Source organism: Fonsecaea monophora (assembly GCF_001642475.1).
Source record: "Fonsecaea monophora strain CBS 269.37 chromosome Unknown Scaff40, whole genome shotgun sequence".
Taxonomy (NCBI): Eukaryota; Fungi; Ascomycota; class Eurotiomycetes; order Chaetothyriales; family Herpotrichiellaceae; genus Fonsecaea; species Fonsecaea monophora.
The window spans coordinates 113,881-132,906 of NW_019173971.1; the positions used below are offsets into that span (position 1 = coordinate 113,881).

The window sequence follows — 19,026 nt, forward strand, 5'->3', positions numbered from 1 at the left end:
AAGATCAAGCGTTAGGTCGAGTGCGGACCGCTCTTCCGACGGTTGAGCATTGTTGCCATCGATCAATGACCATTCTCATATGAGGTGCATGGCTTACAGTCTTTTGAAGAGCCGCTATGGACACAATCAGACCTGTTTGGTGCGTCATCCGCATTTCAACGAGATCAAGACATGGACTTCTCTGAGAAAGGCGATACACTTTCGATAGGGGTCCCGAGCGGGGGAATACCACCCACTCGCGTATGTAGGAAGCCGTTTGATTCCGGGGCAGCTCCAAGGGGATCGTCGTTAGTCATATGCCTGCATATGCCGACCCAGCGACGGGCACCGTGAGAGCGGACCTCAGCCCTGTAGCATTATAGCAGCATAGGATCAAGTACAGTGCAGGCAGACCGTGCTGGTCAGCGCGGCTTGCGTGAAAGTGGAATGAGGTACTCCCAAGGGGAGAGATGGGGATGAGCCGTCGTTTTTTTTTTCGAGAGAGGGAGAGAAAGACACAAGAACGAGAATGAGAAAAGAAAGTGTATCACAAGCAGCAAGGAATTGCATTTCCACTCCCGAAAGTGTTGGACCAGTCCTGGAGAGTGTGCAACCGTTGATTTCCAATCTCGTGGACCAGGATCTCCAGCCCAAGATGCTCTTTGCCTCTGTCCTCTGTCTTGAACGTCCCCAGTCAACAATATTCGCCCGTTCTCAGCGATGTCAAGTGATGGACCGCAAGGTTTTCCCAAAGTTTCGCCTGTCTTCAGCTGTTGTCAACCAGTCGCACCATTTGAAGCAGCGATCCTGCTTCAACATCCTCGACCTCTCAGTTCTTTTAAGATGCAGAATTTTTGGAGACAGAGCCTCGTCTCTCCTTGACAATGGACCCTAGAATGTCGTCGACCACCCAACTAATTCGCCGTGACAACATAGCTGTCAACACGCTGAGTGCCCGCTTACAATCGCTTTAGCCGCCTAGCTCTCCTCCTCCTTCTCGCCGCCGCACTTCACGTGTAGACGATACTCGGAGGATTCCCCGGCACGTAAACACCATAGCATGCATGGACACAAGTCTGGTCGATCGCAGCAACGCCTAAATTCTCGTCAGTCATCGAGGCCACTCCCTAATCCATAGACGGACGGGCACTCACGCAAAGTCTGCATCGCTACTCCCCAAGTGCCTGGTCTCTTCTTCTTATCCTCCTCCGAGAGGCCGTGTCCATTCTTCTCCGCAAAGTCTGCATCAGCACCGGGGTGGGCGAACACTGGATGTTCGGGAGCCTGGTCAGCGATAGTCGTGCCTACGATTGCGGCAAGGCGATCGCTTCGTTGCAAAAGTGGGAGCCAGTCGCACTTTCTGGCAGCTTTCGGCATCCAATATGTGATGTGTCCGGCGATGTAGGTGTGGAGGGCCTCTGCGTCGCGGTGCTGGTAGAGCGCGTCGATGAAGGTGGGACTGGGGATGGTGGATTCTGTCGCGGTGAACATGCTTGTGATTTCGTCAAAAGCAACCGTCTTTACACCGTGCATCATGAATTTGTCCGCGGCTATGTAAACCTTGAGCCAGAACGTATCTGGTTCCCATGGGGATGGAGGGGACCATTCCTTCTCGGGAACGGACTTGAGGTAGAGCCAGTCGCACAAGAACTTGATGACATCTGGTTCGTCCTCTGGTAGTTTGAGCTCTTGGGCCGCTGCCTCGAAGAAGGTTCCGTTGAAGGTCGCTTTAAAGAATTTGGAAGCCGCGCAGAGTGAAGCTTTGGGGACGACATGACTTGATCAGCGCCAACCGAGATATTCACCTCTGCATCGTCTGGAGAAGGTCGTGTTCCAGAAGTCGCAGACTTTGACCGGAACCCGCCTGAAGCCATTGCCACAGAGAGGAAAGGAAAAGAAGCAAAGGTCTGAACCAGGGAGAGACAGCGTGCTGGGAAAGAAACAAAGAAGAAGAGAAAGAAAAAGGAGAATCTCTCAAGGTCAGGCAGTGAAAATTGCGGAGAAGTCGTGAGAAGCAATAGAGGTGAATGAATACACTGTGGTGCGCATGAGGACACTGCCTTGATATTTGTGTCGAGAGACATGAGATTCCGCTTGTCTGTGAAAGGGTCGTTGCGCTCTTCGCACTCCCAACATGCCACTTGGTGACTTACAAGGTATCTAGTAAGGACAAAGTGAAACGAAAGTGACAACAGATTAGGAATCATTGATGGGATGTGAAGAGAGACACAAAATCACCCGGGCGACTGCAACCAGTTGCAAACAGTGCAAAAGCCAACATTGACCACCAACGTCCGCCAGTTTATGAAAATCTGGCAAGGCACAGAATTTTCCCTCCCGATGCCCTTTCATTCCATCCAGACAACATAAAGAGGAAACCCCGATCATGGATACGTCATCTGTCCTGGACTCACATAGGGCTGCTTGGTCTTTGGATTCATGCCCGTCGTCCTCACAATAGCTTCCTTGTCTTCCTGAATCAAGGTGCAACATCCACACCAGCAAGATGTGCAGAAATCACCCACGCTCCCACCCTCGATACCATATCTGTCACGTGTGGAGCCTCGATTGATGCACTGGAGAATGCAATGTCCCCCAAGGTGCATCAAACAGTAGAATGCGCAGCACTGGATGAGTATCAGTCAGAGAAACTGGGGTCATAAAGAGATTGGGAACACAAATGCTGATTGAGACAGCAATTGGAACATAAACACATACCTGTCCGTTGATGCCACTAGAGTCATTGTCGCCCTTGTACCGATCTTGTGTCTTCCCGTAAAGAATGCAGGGACACCAACACGCCAAACAACCTATTCAGCAAGGTCAAGATCAGCAGATATTCCCCGGCGACGTTGACCAAGTGGAGCATACAGGTACTAAATGGAGAGAAACAGTCAAAAAGTCCGAACGACCATTTTCCCGGAGCTCCGCCGGGGTACGCTCCAGCAGTTCCGTTAATGGGTTTGTCATTGGACATTCCCATGGGTTGTTGTGCCATTGTCGCTTTGAATAAAGAATGTCTTGGGTGAGAGTATGTGAATGAGGCGAGCGGGCTCGGTATCAACAACGACCGTAGGGAAAGAACAAGAGTTGAAAACCTCAGGTGTCAAAAAGACATTTCAGTCGACGGAGGCGAAATAGCAGCATATTTCAGTCATCCACGAGTCATGATTTAGGGCAGCCGTTTGATTGAACATTCCAGGAGACGCGCGGACGGCCCAGACATCTGATCATGGCGGAAGTCTCCGTTGGAGTCTACACCATTGAAAACGATGGGGGCTTCAGCTCAAGAAAGAGTTCAGCCCCCTCGTGGGCACGAATATCGTTCTCGCAGGAGTGAAGGCTGCATGATTGTCAGCCTCCTGACCCTTTGCTTGATCACGGCATATCAACTTCTTGGAAGCTATCATTGGACCAAAAGAGGTCAGGGCGCCGCATAGGGCTGGATTGGGGAAGGTCAGAGCTGGTGGAAGGGGTCCTGATGTCGGAAGTTTGGTCGCCTTAAAGTTTCAGCAGAGACAGAACGAGATAGTAACATACGAACTGGCAAACATTTGGGATACAGCCTCTGCCATAGAGAACTTGAAGGCATTGATAGTGGTCTAGAGCGTTCCACAAATTTGTGGGCCAGCAATACAGATATTCACCATTGCAACTTGTGGAGATTTGACTCAGCGACTGGCCTGGTCGATCTTGGAACTTGCCGGGTCTGGCTGCTTCACGGCTTTGAGATGCTACTATTGCTTCTTGCACTTGATGTCAACGAGTTAGGAGAGTCCAAAGGCTTGAGACTCGGTCCCGAGAGATGAATGCGCAGATTTCTAAGTCTTTTGAAGGATGACAATGCAGCTTCTTTCACGAGTACGAGTTGAGAAATCCGAGGGCTGCTCAGCTCCAAACTGGCCCCCTGGGACAAGGCCACCTCCAGCTGCTCCGTGAATTCAAAAAGCACATGATTCTGCTAGGGTGTGGTTCGTCAATGAGGCCCTAGCTTGGCTTCCAACATCGTACGAGGCAATTTTCAATAGTTTCGGGTTTGAGAAAGGGATCTTTCTTCTCGTTAGCGAAACCCCACAGTTGGGGGCTGAAAAACTTTGAGGCTGAAAATAGGAGGTGGAGATCAGAAGTACGAATAGGTACACCCAACTGTCGAATCAATGGGAAGGGCCTCTTGGACGCACGACGCACGAACGGGCGAGTCTCGTAACTCCTCGAGAGTGCGAGTACTTCTGCAGCTCGAGCACAGGATAGATAGCACGGTATCCGTTGTCGTGTTAGGTTGACTGACTGCAGTATGACCAGGATCGTTGAAACAACTGGTCTTGACCCAACGTGCGTCGGCGTGGTTTCTGGTGAATCGCATGATTGGAGGTTCTGATCTTCGCCCTCATGGGTGTGTTCGAGCCTGAAGTTTGTCCGGTTTGGCCTCCAAAGATATGTTCGCCGAGCCATCCTGTTGAAACCATCACCGATTGACATACAGGACGCGATCCGTTGCAGGGTGCGCAGAGTGATTGTTTTATCTTTAGTCGAAGACAAGCTCGGATAGGTAACTTGCAGGCGCTCGAGATGGTAAGGGTTTCAACAGATGAAGCCTGTCTCAATTTTCTCCAAGTTGAAGTCCTTGGCTCTGAAGACAACAATGTGCTGCCAGGTGGCTCGCTTCTGCAATCTCGTCGACCTTTGTCGCCGGTCGTTATGTATTCCTCTCGCCTTCATGGACTTTCGTGTCTCCGTTTGTTGAAGCGTTCGCTGCGTGGGCTCGATTGTATTCTTCCCGCATAGTCTCCAATATCTGCTGAATCTTCGCTTCGCCTTCTTCACCGGGAAATCGTTCCTCTAGCTCTTCTATCACGAGAGAAAGAAATTGGCGATCGTCAGGTTCCTGTGGCTCTTCGTCCCCCTCTGCAGTACCATCGACGCCGTTAACGTCGGCATCGCCGCCACCGTCATCTTCATCACCATCACCCTCGCCGTTGACTCTCTCTGCTTGTTCGTCGCCATCCGTAGTTTGCCGTAGCTGCTGCCCCCTCGGCAATCCCAACCCCAAATTGATCAAGACGAACGCTTCGGTTTTCGTCAACCCAAATGCTCGCAGTCTAGGCACGACATTTTTGATGAAGGTCTCTGGCGGTGGGTATCGGGCGATGAAAGGGACCGTATTCGTGACATAATGTTGGAACTACACACAGACACAGGTCGTCAGCGATAATTCGTCTCTTTGGGGGATATTTCAGTCCCAGGGATATATCCCCCGCGCTGTAGACATACGTCGTCTCGCACGCGCTCATAGTCCTTCAAATTGACCTGCTTGTAGGAGCCTATCTTCCGGGGCGGAGGGCGAGGCGGGTTTTGGGACAGGAATTGATGCACTTCAGAAGTTGTCAGGAGCGCGGATTGGGGATCGAGGACCTATGGACTGTCAGCCATTTTTCTCTCCAGCTGCTGGTAAAGTGATGGGGGTTCGAGGTCATCAGAAGACACGTACCCGCATGCTGCCTAGGCCTGCTGCTGAATGGCAACCTGAAGTCAGATCAAGCTTGGAAATACATGCTCTTCGACTTGTCCTGAGGAAAGCAAGATGTCTGGAACTGGAGACTCTTCTGACCTACTGCAATAACCTCAGTAGAGTGCGAGCGAGCCCAAAAGCGCAGGTGAAATGCGGAGAAATATTTCCAGGACCAGAATCTGCTGCGGGGAATCTTCAGCCTGACGGGTGTCAACGAGGCTGTGTAATTGATGCATCCACTAGCAACGCTTTACACCCATCCGGTCCCTTACACGGAGAGAGCTAACAGTGCATTTGTATTGGAACACAAACACTGAACCGGCTATCTAAAAGTAGGCTCATCCAGTAGTACGGCCTTGTCCTTGTAGATTGTACATTTTTCTCGTCGACAGCATTACTCCGACCAGCTAGAACCCCATCCTCCCGACGCCATGCAGTAACCTGAGATGCAGAACGACACAAGACAGCGAAGATAGCAGTCAGCACATTATGCCTTCTCTTTCCGCTTCTTTTTCTTCTCTGACTTCGACGTGTCGGCATCTTCTTCAACTCGTTTTCGCTTTTTGGTCCCCTCAACTTCGCCATTTGCCTCCTTCGCCGAAGCCTTTTCGGCAGCTTTCTTAGCCTTCTTCACCTCTTTCTTTGAGACTGCTACAGGTGTGCCGTCCTCTTGAAACTGGATCTCGCCTCGTGCTAGCTTCCGCTTGTATCTTTCCACGCTCAATCCACACTGGGCAGCTAATGTTTCAATCTTATCCTCCTGACCGGCCGTTGCCGCCTTCTCTGCTCCGGCCTTCTTTTCTTTTTTCGCCGCCTTGCGAGCGGCTTTCTCGGCATGTTTTCTCTCCTTTTCAGCCTTTTTGGCTTCCTTTTTGGACAATCCGTTAACTCCGTTGACAACGGATGGCACTATCGCTTCAACCTCGTCCGCAGTTATTGGCTCGTCAGGTTGAGACTCAGCTTCATCGTTATCCAATTCGCCGACCTCTTTCATATCGACATCCTCGGAAACCTCCTCGATGAGCTTCTTTTCCTTCTTGGACTTCTTTGGTTTTTTGGCTGGAGCCTCATCACCAGCCAACCCATCAGCATCAGGGTTGTATTTCCGCGCTTCTTTGATCTCCCATTTCTTGGGTTGTGGTGTAGTGGAAGTGCCATTGGGCGCAATGGCGACACCTCGAGGTTTCAGTGGCTTGCCCTCCATAGCAGCTAGCTTGCGCTCAAGGTTCGCTCGTGCGGATAATCCAAGAGCGGCCTTCTCGTCCTCGGGAATGTTGACTTCATCATCCCCCCATTCTTGCAGGGCGTCTACTCTCAATCCTAGTGCGGCCTTTGCGGCAAGCACTCTTGCCATCTTGCCCTTGTTTTTGCCACTCGCTTGGCCAATTAAGGACGCATGGTAAATAAGACCGTATTTAGGGGTATCATGCTTCGTCTTCAGTGCACGGAAGAGTGCCTTCTCAGCTCCGAGGATTTGTATCGTACTCGCAGGGCTTTTGGACAAATTCATCAGACTTCCAGCGTGGGCGATCAGCCGAGCACCCACAAGATCACCGACAAGGGTTGTTAAATTGGGGGCGATAGCTGTCATTCTTGCGGACAGATAGCTGGCAAGCTGTGTGCGGTATTCTGTGAATTGCACCACCTGCTCGGCTAAGCTCTGTATATTCTCCAAATCTTCGTCAGTGATCTCGGTGCCCATCGACCTGTCGGCAGCGGCCTTTACTGCGGCTTCGATTTCTTCTGGTAGAATTTCCGCAAGATCACAGGTTTCCCAGTTTGTCCGCATGCCCATCTTCAACACCACTTTCGCATATGCGAGGTTGTCATTCAGAATCTTTGCCATCTCGGGGAAATGCCAACCATACCATTCCTTTACTCTCATGGCATAGGTGTTCAGCTCTTTATCCAGATCATCCAGTAGGCCGATTGCCTGTACAATCATGACATCGATTTTGTCCGGAGAGAATTTAAGCTTGTGTCTCGCAAGAGAGTGCGAAAGACCCAGGGACATAGTCTTAACATCGTCCGGCAACAGACCAGGAATGAGAGAGGGCAGATATTCTCGGATGGCTCGATACAGGTCGGCGGTGGTGGAGTCAGCGACGGCTTTGATCTCCAGCCCGGGAATTTTTCCAATTGCGTTTCCCAGCTTCGGGTCTGCGACGGCAAGAGATATCTTTTTCTCGTCTTTCAAGGTATTCAGTAGAGAAGAAAGTTTCGGGGTGACTTTGCCTTCCACAATTGCGGCCGCTTCTTCCAGTGCCGCAGCCGCGCTATCGAACTTCTGGAACTCCTTCAATTTGAGCATAGACGTGACATTTTCGACATTGCTCAGTTCAGAAGCAAGGTCGTCGTGCTTGAGCAGTTTCTTGTCTTTGGCCTTGAGCAAGGCATAACCCGCAGAGGTTTCGGTGAGGATGAGGAGGGTCATGGTGAGGATATGCGCAACACGCGCCTCTAATGAATGTGGGAGATATTAGGATACTGGATGTGCCTCGAAAGAAATATCAAAAAGCTCTCCAAAATTTCGCGAACCTCAAACTGCACAATTTTGCGGAGCGGACCCACCCGTGCCAAGCCTTTCTGTAAAGAGCAAGTGCGGCGAGAAAATCAATGCCGACGAGGTCTTCTAGGAGGACGCACCCTGATGGTATGGCACGCGACATCTATCCCTTTGCTATCGAATTTCAGCGACCTCATCACTATAATTCCATTTGTGCAGCAGCCCATAGTTGGTCGATTTCTGCCTCCGGATCATGTCCATACGCCCACTCGGTCAACACCGGGTCACTCCACTGGTTGGGACTTTCCTTGATCTCTGCATGCTGAAGCTCCGCCTTCATAGCTTCATCACGGGCTCGCTGCACTGGTCCGTCCGGAAGATGTAAGATCAGGCCATGACCAAAACTAGCTTCATAGACTTTCTTGACCCGGGGTTTCCGCGCTTCTTCCCACCTGGATATGGCTGCTGGCAGATCTTCTATTGATCCGACATGCTTCAACGTGGCAGCTAGTGCAGCAGCATCTTCCACTGCCATTGCAGCACCCAATGCCATGTACGGTACCATTGCATGAGCTGCGTCGCCTGTGATCAGAAATTTACCCGATGGAGATGACCAGATTTCGGGAATATCGATGCAGTTGATAGGCCAGTCTAGTGTTGAAGTCACCATCTCCAGGAGTCGCCTCAGACTTTATTTGATGGACAGTGGCCTCACAGTCAGCACAATTCGGTTCCAAAACCAAGTGTCATGCCCTAAGAGGGAGACTTACCATGGATCCCATCCAGCATATTGTGCCCTCATCTTCTCTAGCACTTGAGGCATGGTTTGCTCAGGACCCTCATGGTGATTTTGCGGATGGGTGACAACCAAATTAAAACGTTCTCCTCCAGCAATGGCATAGCTCATTACATGTAGGTTATGTCCGACCCTTGATGAAAGTCAGCTAAGTCATGCGTTACACATTCTGAATATTCCCTCAAATGTCTCGTACCACAAATGGAGATTGGGCTGCTCGGCAATCCACCTGGTCAATGGGTCTGCCCTTATATCAGCAATGGAGATTGTTCCTCGATATGCAGAAAGCCCATGGCTCCAAGGCCCTTTGTCTCTGTCGCCATTGAGCTCCCGGCGAGCCAACGACTTCAATCCTACGGGAGTATGTTTCAGTTCACGTGCAGTAGAAATCTGATCTTGGGTCGCTTCTCACCGTCAGCCGCGACAATGAGATCCGCGTGGATCATCTGGCCATCGACAAATGTCACTTCGCCCTTTTGCGTGTCGTACTTCTGCACTCTTTTCGACAAATACACAGAAACACCCAGTTCAACTGTGCGTTCATGCAAGACTTCATGCAAGTGCGCTCTATGGGTCACATAATACGGAGAGCCAAACCGTTGCTTGATGTCAGGATTGAGCCTGGCTTTGCCAATGACAGAGCCATCCTCCCAGCGTCGCCAAATCAGAGCCGCTGGCTTGACAGACCGCCGTTCAAGCGCAGAACATAAGCCCCAGGAATGGAGAATCCGGGCTGAATTCGGGGGAATCTGGATACCAGCTCCTACCTGCATCAATCCATGAGTTGAGAGATCGCATCAACACCTTCGCACAGCGGAACAAAGCCACCAAGACAGATCAGCGCCATGGAGAGCTTACCTCACTCAAAGCAGAAGCCTGTTCATACACGGACACATCATGGCCTATTTGAGCCAAAGCAATCGCATTCGAGAGTCCCCCGACGCCGGCGCCGATAATGGCCACTTTCAGTTTCACCCATCGATGCTCGTGCGTCCCGTTTGTTCCATTCGTGATAATGGAGTCCGTTCGTCCGTTTGGGATTGCAGCTGCTCCATTCGACAAATTGCTTTTGACCAGCGTCGGCCCTGACCATTCCTTCTCCTTGCGAAGACGTCGGATAAAGTTGTACGATCCTGCTGGATAATCAGGTATCTAAAAGATATTTTTCACCTGTCAGTGTTCCTCAACGTGGAAAAAGTGAGCTTGGCCAACGAGACCATTCTCACTTACCTCGATCTTATCCAACTCCACATTCATCTTCGTTCCTCAGTTTCCCTACGTGTGTTGACGTTGGAGTAAGTGATAGCCACTTTCTTCGGCCCTGCTTCTGCACTCCTCCTTTTCGACTTAGAATATTGCGTGCGTATCACCAGGTCCTGAAGCCGCGTCTGCCCTTCTGCTGATCATGATGCTTTTATACCGACACTCGGATTTCCCCCGATCAAGGCGGAGAGAGGACCCTTTCGTGGCTACGAACAAAAACGCCAAGTGCGATGACACGAGTTCCCGTGTCAGCAACCGTTCTGGAGCATCCAGTAGGAGCGTTACATGGGCAGATCTTGGACATATACTATGTACCTGCCAAGGTCTGATAGCCCGTAAGATTTTTGGGAGCCGCCCGAAGCGTTGATTACATACACAAACTCTATGCAATTGGTATGGATTCACTTTCTTATGAAGCCAGCCAGCTTTTCCCTGAACAATGCACCAGATCCCACAAATGCCGCCGGTTTTATCTTCCATTTTGGGCAGAGAGGTTGATATTATCAGCGTCGTCACTCCGGAGCTAATTTTGGTGTTGAGCGGATTCAGAGGACGATAGGTATTATTATTACAACAGGCAACTTACCGTGGGATAATGTTTCATCCTGCTGAGACGAGAAGGCTCGCCACTCTTCGAAGAACGATCAGAGCAAATACTGGCTAACAGCTTCCTGGTTGCAATGAGGCCGTACATACTCGCCCTCTGTGTCTGGCGTCTCTGGTACAGTACACCGCCGGCATTTGTTGCTGGTCTCCCAAGAAAAGAATTTTTACAGCCCGATCAGAGGTTTAAGGCTAAGTAACAAGCCCTGCTGACAACATGAACAGATGACAATCTTAGGAACACAATGAGTATATGTGCGGGTTTGGGACATGTACTGGATCTCTCCTCCGGCTGCCAGCTCGCGGCCGCTCTCCCGCTTCCACCTGCTCCAGGTGTTCGTCATATGCGGGAAGACCCGTGTCACGCTGTGGCGCCTGACAAGTATCTTCACAGGAGAAGAAGAGAGGACTGCTTATTGAGAGCCTGTGTGCGAAGGAGGTGCTCTAAGCGATTTGTCTCTCATTATTCCTGCTGCTCTATCATTGAGGATGGAAAATGCCGATGTTCAACAGGGAACTACTCGCCCACCTGTATATTTCCTTTCTCCACTGAACATTCTTTGGCAAGTTGAGTGTTGGTGGTATAGAGGCGGGTCTAGGCAAGCAGGGCAGTAGTTACCTCGTATCCATGGCCATGCCATTGCCGTTCAGACCACAGCCCCAGCTTGCCCTCTGACGTCAGACATACGGACAGCATTGATGGTTTGCGATGATCTTCAATATCACCATCTAGTCAGAGCCTCATTTCGAAGACCCAGCTGGCAGTCAATGAGTAGCTCTTCAGCGCCCCTCGATTCACACTATCCCCACGATGCGTGTCGTCGGCCTCAGGAGAAGAAGACTTCAGATCCGCAGAAAGACAGGAAGACTGCTTTCTGTCGTGACTCTGACACCACTTTCTTTCCTTTATACTCAAACCAAGCCTTGTTCTCGGGGCTTCCCACACCACCATTCATACTTCAACTTCATCATCACTGGTCAAGTCTCTTGATATTTGCCTTCTCAGAGCTCAGGGTTCAGTCGTATCCTCTTGTCCCTGTCCTTGATTTCCGTTGGTTGAAGAACACCATGCATATACAAACTAGCAAAAACCCCAGATCAGAAAACCCCACATTGTGGTCATTCCTGGGGATCTATCGGACGATTATATTGACTGGATTCGATATTGTATGGACTCACTGCGATGTCGGAGGGAATCTGGCATCAATAGGCTTTCCTTTCAGTCACGGACCTATTGGCTCTGCCCATTTGCAACTAACATACGAGGAGTTGCCGGCTCTCTTCCGAAACTTTCTCGCTGCCCATCATTATTCCCCAAAGCGGGTTCCCCAATTTCTAGGCGCATCCTCGGTATATCATCAAAGGTTAATTATCAAGCCTGCCCAAGAATTCAAGTTGGGAGTATATTGTGCTGGTTCAAAGAAACATATTGCTGGATATCTAACCATCTGGCCGTCTCAAATAGTATCCAATTCAAGATGACCACGGGAAACGAGAAGGGATCGGTGAGGTTTTCCCGTTTACTTATATCACGGTATATTTGGCTAACTGTTCTGTTATACACCAGACTCGCACGGAGACGGATGCGATTGGCTCCATCGAGGTAGCCCTGTCCTTTGAAAGCTATGCGTTGACGAGGACACTCCTGACTTGTTACGCTGTGGTTAGGTCCCTTCTGACAAATACTGGGGTGCTCAAACGCAACGGTTAGTATCAGCCTCCCCTGTTCTTTGTGCTTGTCCTGATGTCAGAACGGATACATAGCTCATTTCAGAATTTTCGGATCAACCAGGAACGCGATCGCATGCCAACCTCGGTGATCCGTGCCTTTGGTATCATCAAGGGTTCTGCAGCAAAGGTCAATGTGGAGCATAACGCACTCGGTAAGTTGTATCTCCTTCTTTCGTGCCAAGGCTTTGCAGACGGTGATGACCAGGGATGACTGAAGGATGACGATAACAGACGCGAAACTTGGACAAGCCATTCAGCAGGCGGCCGGGGAAGTGGCTTCGCTGGCACTGATAGACCACTTCCCTTTGGTGGTATGGCAAACTGGGTCAGGCACGCAGACCAACATGAACTCCAACGAAGTCATCTCGAATAGAGCCAACGAGATTCTTGGTCATCCGCTCGGTCAGAAGAAGCCGGTCCATCCCAATGACCATGTCAACATGTCCGGCTCTTCAAACGATGGGTTTGCAACTGCCATGCATATCGCTGCTGTACTGGACCTGGAGGACCTGTTACTCCCAGCATTGACTAGCCTCCGCGACATCATGAAGAAGAAGAGCGAGCAATTTGCTCATATCATCAAGATCGGACGGACTCACCTCCAAGATGCCGTGCCACTCTCACTGGGACAGGAATTCTCTGGCTTCGAGAAGCAACTCGAGCTGGGAATCCAGCGGGTCGAACAAGGACTCGAAGGTCTCCGCTTTCTGGCCATGGGTGGCACGGCCGTGGGGACAGGTTTGAACACATACAAAGGATTTGACGAGGCCTTTGCGGCTGAAGTCAGTCGGGTCACCGGCAAACGCTTCTTCACGGCACCCAACAAATTCGAAGCCATTTCCGCGAACGACGCCATTGTCTATGCCTCTGGCGCACTCAACACGGTGGCCTGCTCCCTGTTCAAGATTGCCCAGGATATCCGCTTCGAAGGGAGCGGACCACGGTGTGGCTTGGGGGAATTGCTCTTACCCGAGAACGAACCAGGCTCGTCTTTCATGCCGGGTAAAGTGAATCCGACACAATGTGAAGCCATGACCATGGTCTGTGCGAAGGTCGTAGCGAACCACGCAGCCATCACTCTGGGAGGTCTGAGCGGACAGTTTCAATTGAACGCGTTCAAGCCCCTCTTGATCTCTGATTTCCTGCACTCGGTGCGGATCTTGAGCGACGCCATGCGCAGTTTCGAGAAGAACCTTCTGGAGGGGCTCCGCGCGGACGAGAGACGCATCAACTACCTGCTGGGACAGAGGTGAGTTTCATATCCATCTCCCCGGTTGTCCGGCCTTCACAAAGATGCCGTTTTTCTGACATACACACAGCCTGATGCTCGTGACGTGCCTTAGCGGGAGACTGGGGTATGACTTGGCCTCAAAGGTCGCGAAGCATGCTTATAAGCACGATCTCACCCTCAAGGCCAGCGCGGTGGAGCTCAACGCTCTGAGCGAAGAAGAATTCGACCTTCTCGTACGGCCTGAGAATATGATTGCTCCGTCATAGTCAACCCGGGACAAGTGCCAAGGCGGGTAGACGTCGAGATTGGTGATAGAAATAGCGCATCTAGAGGAATCGCGGAGTTCACTTCGAAGTATCTTTTCTGGTTTGGGTTTGATCAACTGGTTTGCTGGTTGGTAGGAAACTCGACTATACGAGGTGCATGCGATCTCACAACAACCCAACTGCCTGATTATCCTAGATCTAGGGCGGCGAATGCGGCCGACGCGCTGGGTAAGATTATTTCGGCGCATGTCCGAGTTTCTAACCGACTTACGTCTCAATAAACAAATAGAATTCAATGGGGCGGATTGGGACAGAACTCTCCACGACATCTGTTATAGGTACTTATACAGTCATTACCCGAGGTAATACCAGGTCCCCTTCCATCATGCTGGGGACACAAGGCCAAAGAGGCAATATATTGAACAAAGACACCCTTTCGTTGAAATCGAAAGCGAAGGCGATAAGATAGGGGCGTCGTTGGGCTGACTCCAGCAAGCTAAGCTGCCACTTACACTTTACACAGTATTTTGTGGTTTCTTAAGCTGTGATTATCAAAACCATCACAGCCTTGCTACCGAGGATTTCCCCTCTTTCTCATTTCCCAAGATATACGAGGCCATGAGGCGCAAGACTCGACGGCCATCAACCTCTTCGGGACATAATTGTTGTAGCCGAACAACCTCGGGTCTACATTCCAGACACGGAACATCTCTCGTCATCTTCGACCTGCGCTTTACGATTGACGATCGACAGGGACATGAAATAGGGAGCCATTCATTGCAAAAAGACATCGTTAAGGGGTCCGTTATCACCCATTACCTACCGGAGGCAGTCAACCATGGTGACCCCTACCGCGGATGGTCTAGCGTCGCGGCATGGCCTTGACGATGCTGCTCTCGGCCAGTATCTCGTGGGAACGCCCTCGATGCCGCCGCTGAAGTTGCCCGTGGTGTCGACAAAGATTGGCTACGGTCAGAGTAATCCGACGTACTATGTCGATGATGCAGCGTAGGTGGTCTCTACGTTCAAAGTTATGGCTCTGTTCGACACAACTAATACGGTGCTTTGTTAGAGGTACCCGACTGATTCTCAGAAAGAAGCCAGCTGGCCAAATCATCAGCAAGGTCGCACATCAGGTTGACCGCGAATATCGCGTGTTGAAAGCCCTGGGGACGGTGGAAGGGTTCCCCGTGCCAAAGGTGTACGCGCTATGTATGGACGATTCTGTCATCGGCACGGCGTTTTACGTACGTTATGCCTCTTGCGTGATCCGAAAATCTCCCCGTGAAAGCTTTTGCTCGGGCTAACTGGGAATCGAATGCTGGGACAGGTCATGGAGTTTGTCAAGGGGAGGATATTCACCGATTACAGCCTCCCAGAGCTATCGCCCTCGGATCGGCGCAAGGCGTGAGTCGAGCGAAAATTCATCTGCGCCTGTCTCGAGTGTCAGGGCTAACACCGCGTCTTGTTCGCTAGCTGGTTCTCGCTGGTCGAGACCCTCGCGTGGCTTCATTCCATTGACCCGTTTTCCATCGGCTTGGAAGGATTCGGCAAGACCACGGGGTTCTACGCGCGGCATTGCAACACCTTTGCGAGGATCGAGGCCGAACAGGCCAAGATCACAGACAGCGAGGGAAAGCCGCTGGGGAGGGCGCACGAGCACTACGATGAAATTCTCGACTACGTGAGGAGGAATCTACCCGGTGACCGCTACGCGATTGTTCACGGGGACTATAAATTCGACAATGTTGTGAGTAATCTGCTCGTCAGGCGCCCACCGACAGAGTTACCATTTGCCCCTAACATAATAGTGATACAGATCCTCCACCCTACCGAGCCACGAGTCATCGCGATCCTGGACTGGGAACTTTCCACCATTGGGCACCCGCTAATGGACGCCGTCTTTATCGTCTCATCTTTCTGGAACGAAAAATACAAGAACGCCACCGGCGGCTCTGGTGTCGTTGGCGCCGCACGCTCCTCGACACCTCTCTCCACCGTCAGCGGTGTCCCCAGCGCCGACGAGCTGATAGACCGGTACAGCGAGATCGTCGGGTTTGATCCGCGCAAGGAAGGGGGAGGCAAGGACTGGGAAGTCGCAAAGATCTTTCACCATGTCCGTGGGAGCACGATCACGCACGGGATCCAGGCGAGGACGATCCGCGGCCAGGCAAGTAGCGAGTTCAGCCATTTGTATTTCGAGTATACCAAGTCAGGTCTGGACATTGCGTGGAGGATTGTGCAGGATTTGAAGGCAAGCGAGACGCCGTTGGCGAAGATCTGATGGCATGACTTGATGTGATGGTCCTTCGTGAGTATCTATACGAAAATTGAACTGCTTGGTTTCAAACTGCGGAATGGTGGTTGGGTGGGTGGACTTCAACTCGGCCTCTCTCAGCAGAGGGAAACTTGTGCTCAAGCAGTTTCGTCATAGTTATTATTCGATAAGAGTTCAAAGCAATGCCTGATAAATAATGCATCGCAACACCTTCTTGATCACCATCGAAAGCAGAGTGGGTTCCGTCAACCCCACAAACTGGGACCCAACTGGGACCCTCCGTCCCAATTCAGCCTCGTCGTTCCGAAAGCGGATTTGTCATTTCCCAGCAAAAAATCGTTAAACTTTGGGCTCGGCAGCATCTTCAAACCTCTGTTTGAGGATGAGAAGAACAACCTTCCGATCCTCGAGAATATAACAATGTCTCTTTTTTCCGCGAATATATTCCCTTGGCCGTGCTGTATCCGCTAAGCTTGCGGGTTTCCCGAGGTCGCGGCTTGTTCAAACATGGGGAACCCTTGGCGATGGTCACAACCAATCCTTTCATTCTGGACCTGGTGACTCCCACACGTCGTCGCATTCGCTAAAACGATCTTGGAGATTGGTAGACACATGTATACATGTCCTTGCACGCACAGCTTCTCCAACGGTACCACCATTTACAGTTAACCGACTAGCAGAGGTGGGCATCGGACACCATAGCTCTCCCGTCCTGCTTAATCTGACCCCATTCGTACGGTGTATGTCTCACAGCACGCAGCATCGACCACTCACTCGGCCTGAATGATGGCCACATTCGTCAAGACCCTGGGTGTTCTTCCCCATTTGGTACCGTCGACTTCGGGTATGTATACAATCGGCATGCCCGAGGCTATCGAAACAGAGATTCTCATCATCAAGACCAACATCAACGGGTTCAACCCCGCCTTTCAAGGAATTCGATAAATGAGAACTTCAAAGCTCAGAGAGAGAGTATCTCTTCTGTTTCTTCCAATCTGTCCATAGAGGACGTCGTCTGTCTTTGGGATTGGCCCTCAAAATGCAGAAATACCAGCTCCTGTGCATTATCTTCGTCACTTTTGGCTCCTTCTTCTACGGCTATGACTCTGGTGAAGAGCCTCCAAAGATCCATTGTTATGGCGTGTCAGTGTGCTGACTCTCTCCAGGATGTACAACATCGGTCTTGGGCTATTCGTCCTTCATCGAATACTTCGACCTCAATGCAACGACTATCGGAGCCTTCGGATCTGCCTACTACGGCGGCGGTGCCGTTGGGTGTTTCCTCAATTACTATCTGCCTGACAAGTTTGGACGTCTACGGACCATCCAGGCGTCCTGCGTCCTCGGGTTGATCGGCTCGGCCATGCAAGCTGGGGCAACCAACTTCCCTGTCTTCTGTACCGGACGTGTCATCACTGGCATCGCAACAGGAACCATCTTTTCTGTGTGTCCGACATACGCTTCAGAGATAGCGACTCCAGAGATCAGAGGGCGTGTTGGCTCGCTCTACGCGTTCAACGTCAACTTTGCATACATGCTGACCGAGTGGGTGGGTCTCGGTTTCTACTACATCAAGGGCAACGCCGCATGGCGCACTCTGCTGGGGCTCCAGCTCGCCCCGGCCGCTTTCATGCTGGTTGCCTCGTTCTGGATGCCCTTCTCGCCTCGGTGGCTGATCATGAAGGGACGAGAGGACGAGGCGCTGGAAGTGCTCCGGAAGCTGCACGAGGGCGTCGAGGGATACGAAGAGGACTTTTACGTCAAGGAGTTCCACCAGATCAAGACGCAGTACCAGATCGACAAGGCCAACAAGCTCGGCCTCGTCGCCATCTTCAAGAAAAAGTCGTACCGGAAACGCATGTACCTGATTCTGTTGTTTGTGAGCTTCTGCCAGTTCACCGGCATCATCCCGCTCCAGAACTACCAGGTCACAATCTACACGAAGCTGGGGTTCACCAATGTCTTTAGCCTGATCCTAACAGGTATTTGGGGCACCTTGGGTTGCTTGTCGACGATTACCGCCAGTCAAATTGTCGACAGGCTGGGTCGACGACATCTGATGGTACGTAACTGCACTGCAAACAACTCACACTTATCCAGCGATATCATCAAACTGACACGCACCCCCCCCAAAAAATAATAGTTTGTGTCATACAGCTTCATGATCCCCGGGGGCATCCTGCTGGTGGCCCTCTGGGCCAGCTTCGAAGCCACGCACAGCACCAACTTCTCGCTGGGCAAGGCCGTCATCTTCGGCATGTTCTTCTACGGCTTCGGCTACGGCGGCTTCATGAACACCTTCTTCCCCGTCTACTGCACCGAGATCATGCCGACCAACATCCGCGCCACGGGCACCGCGAGTGGCTACGCGCTCTTCAACCTCATCGTCATCATGCTGGTCCAGGTGACACCCATGGCCATCGAGGCCATCAGCTGGAAGTACTTTATGATCTTTGTCATCTGCGACGTCGTCTTCATCGTCATCTTTATCCTGTTTTACCCGGAGACCAAGAATAAGACGTTGGAGGAGATCAGTGCCATTTTTGGTGATGAGGTATGTATAACAACCCTCTTTCTCTCCCTCCTTCCTCCTCTCTCTCTCTCTCTCTCTCTCTCTCTCTCTCTCTCTCTCTCTTGGGAAGTTGTCCCAAGGCGATGCCCGCACAACAAAGCTAATCCCGGGTTCGTTGTATCCCAGGTCGCCGAGACGCTCGAAGAAGCCGGCCAACATGTCAGCGAAGTCCTGCACGAGCACGAGCATGACCACGACCATGAAAAGGCCGCGCATCACGTCGACCACGTCGCCGTCAAGAGTGCGTAAAAGATCAATAACAGGGACAAAGAGGGAGAGAAGACAAACGGCG

General features: G+C 51.4%; 7 protein-coding genes across 7 annotated transcripts; 3 read left to right on the forward strand and 4 right to left on the reverse strand.

Annotated features, from left to right (window-relative positions):
- Nucleotides 1-989: 989 nt before the first annotated feature.
- On the reverse strand, nt 990-1,853 carry AYO21_06013 (hypothetical protein; the record flags this gene model as incomplete). Its single annotated transcript, XM_022655978.1, has 3 exons — nt 990-1,075; nt 1,134-1,680; nt 1,785-1,853. 3 exons carry the CDS (start codon nt 1,851-1,853, stop codon nt 990-992), a joined length of 702 nt encoding a protein of 233 aa, XP_022511690.1.
- A 2,822-nt stretch (nt 1,854-4,675) lies between these two features.
- AYO21_06014 (hypothetical protein) lies at nt 4,676-5,473 on the reverse strand (the record flags this gene model as incomplete). The annotated part of the gene is made up of 3 exons (XM_022655979.1): nt 4,676-5,161; nt 5,251-5,391; nt 5,468-5,473. The coding sequence occupies 3 exons, from the start codon at nt 5,471-5,473 to the stop codon at nt 4,676-4,678; spliced, it is 633 nt and encodes a 210-aa protein (XP_022511691.1).
- Nucleotides 5,474-5,975: 502 nt separating this feature from the next.
- Nucleotides 5,976-7,922, reverse strand: AYO21_06015 (hypothetical protein; the record flags this gene model as incomplete). Its single annotated transcript, XM_022655980.1, has 1 exon — nt 5,976-7,922. The coding sequence occupies one exon, from the start codon at nt 7,920-7,922 to the stop codon at nt 5,976-5,978; it is 1,947 nt and encodes a 648-aa protein (XP_022511692.1).
- Nucleotides 7,923-8,193: 271 nt separating this feature from the next.
- Nucleotides 8,194-10,047, reverse strand: AYO21_06016 (hypothetical protein; the record flags this gene model as incomplete). The annotated part of the gene is made up of 6 exons (XM_022655981.1): nt 8,194-8,683; nt 8,765-8,923; nt 8,987-9,143; nt 9,203-9,557; nt 9,649-9,942; nt 10,021-10,047. The coding sequence occupies 6 exons, from the start codon at nt 10,045-10,047 to the stop codon at nt 8,194-8,196; spliced, it is 1,482 nt and encodes a 493-aa protein (XP_022511693.1).
- Nucleotides 10,048-12,134: 2,087 nt separating this feature from the next.
- Nucleotides 12,135-13,884, forward strand: AYO21_06017 (fumarate hydratase, class II; the record flags this gene model as incomplete). Its single annotated transcript, XM_022655982.1, has 5 exons — nt 12,135-12,161; nt 12,224-12,362; nt 12,408-12,539; nt 12,619-13,636; nt 13,707-13,884. 5 exons carry the CDS (start codon nt 12,135-12,137, stop codon nt 13,882-13,884), a joined length of 1,494 nt encoding a protein of 497 aa, XP_022511694.1.
- Nucleotides 13,885-14,722: 838 nt separating this feature from the next.
- Nucleotides 14,723-16,168, forward strand: AYO21_06018 (hypothetical protein; the record flags this gene model as incomplete). The annotated part of the gene is made up of 5 exons (XM_022655983.1): nt 14,723-14,892; nt 14,957-15,131; nt 15,215-15,291; nt 15,361-15,634; nt 15,704-16,168. The coding sequence occupies 5 exons, from the start codon at nt 14,723-14,725 to the stop codon at nt 16,166-16,168; spliced, it is 1,161 nt and encodes a 386-aa protein (XP_022511695.1).
- A 1,033-nt stretch (nt 16,169-17,201) lies between these two features.
- Nucleotides 17,202-18,983, forward strand: AYO21_06019 (hypothetical protein; the record flags this gene model as incomplete). Its single annotated transcript, XM_022655984.1, has 4 exons — nt 17,202-17,271; nt 17,329-18,224; nt 18,306-18,716; nt 18,861-18,983. The coding sequence occupies 4 exons, from the start codon at nt 17,202-17,204 to the stop codon at nt 18,981-18,983; spliced, it is 1,500 nt and encodes a 499-aa protein (XP_022511696.1).
- Between the last annotated feature and the right edge of the window lie 43 nt (nt 18,984-19,026).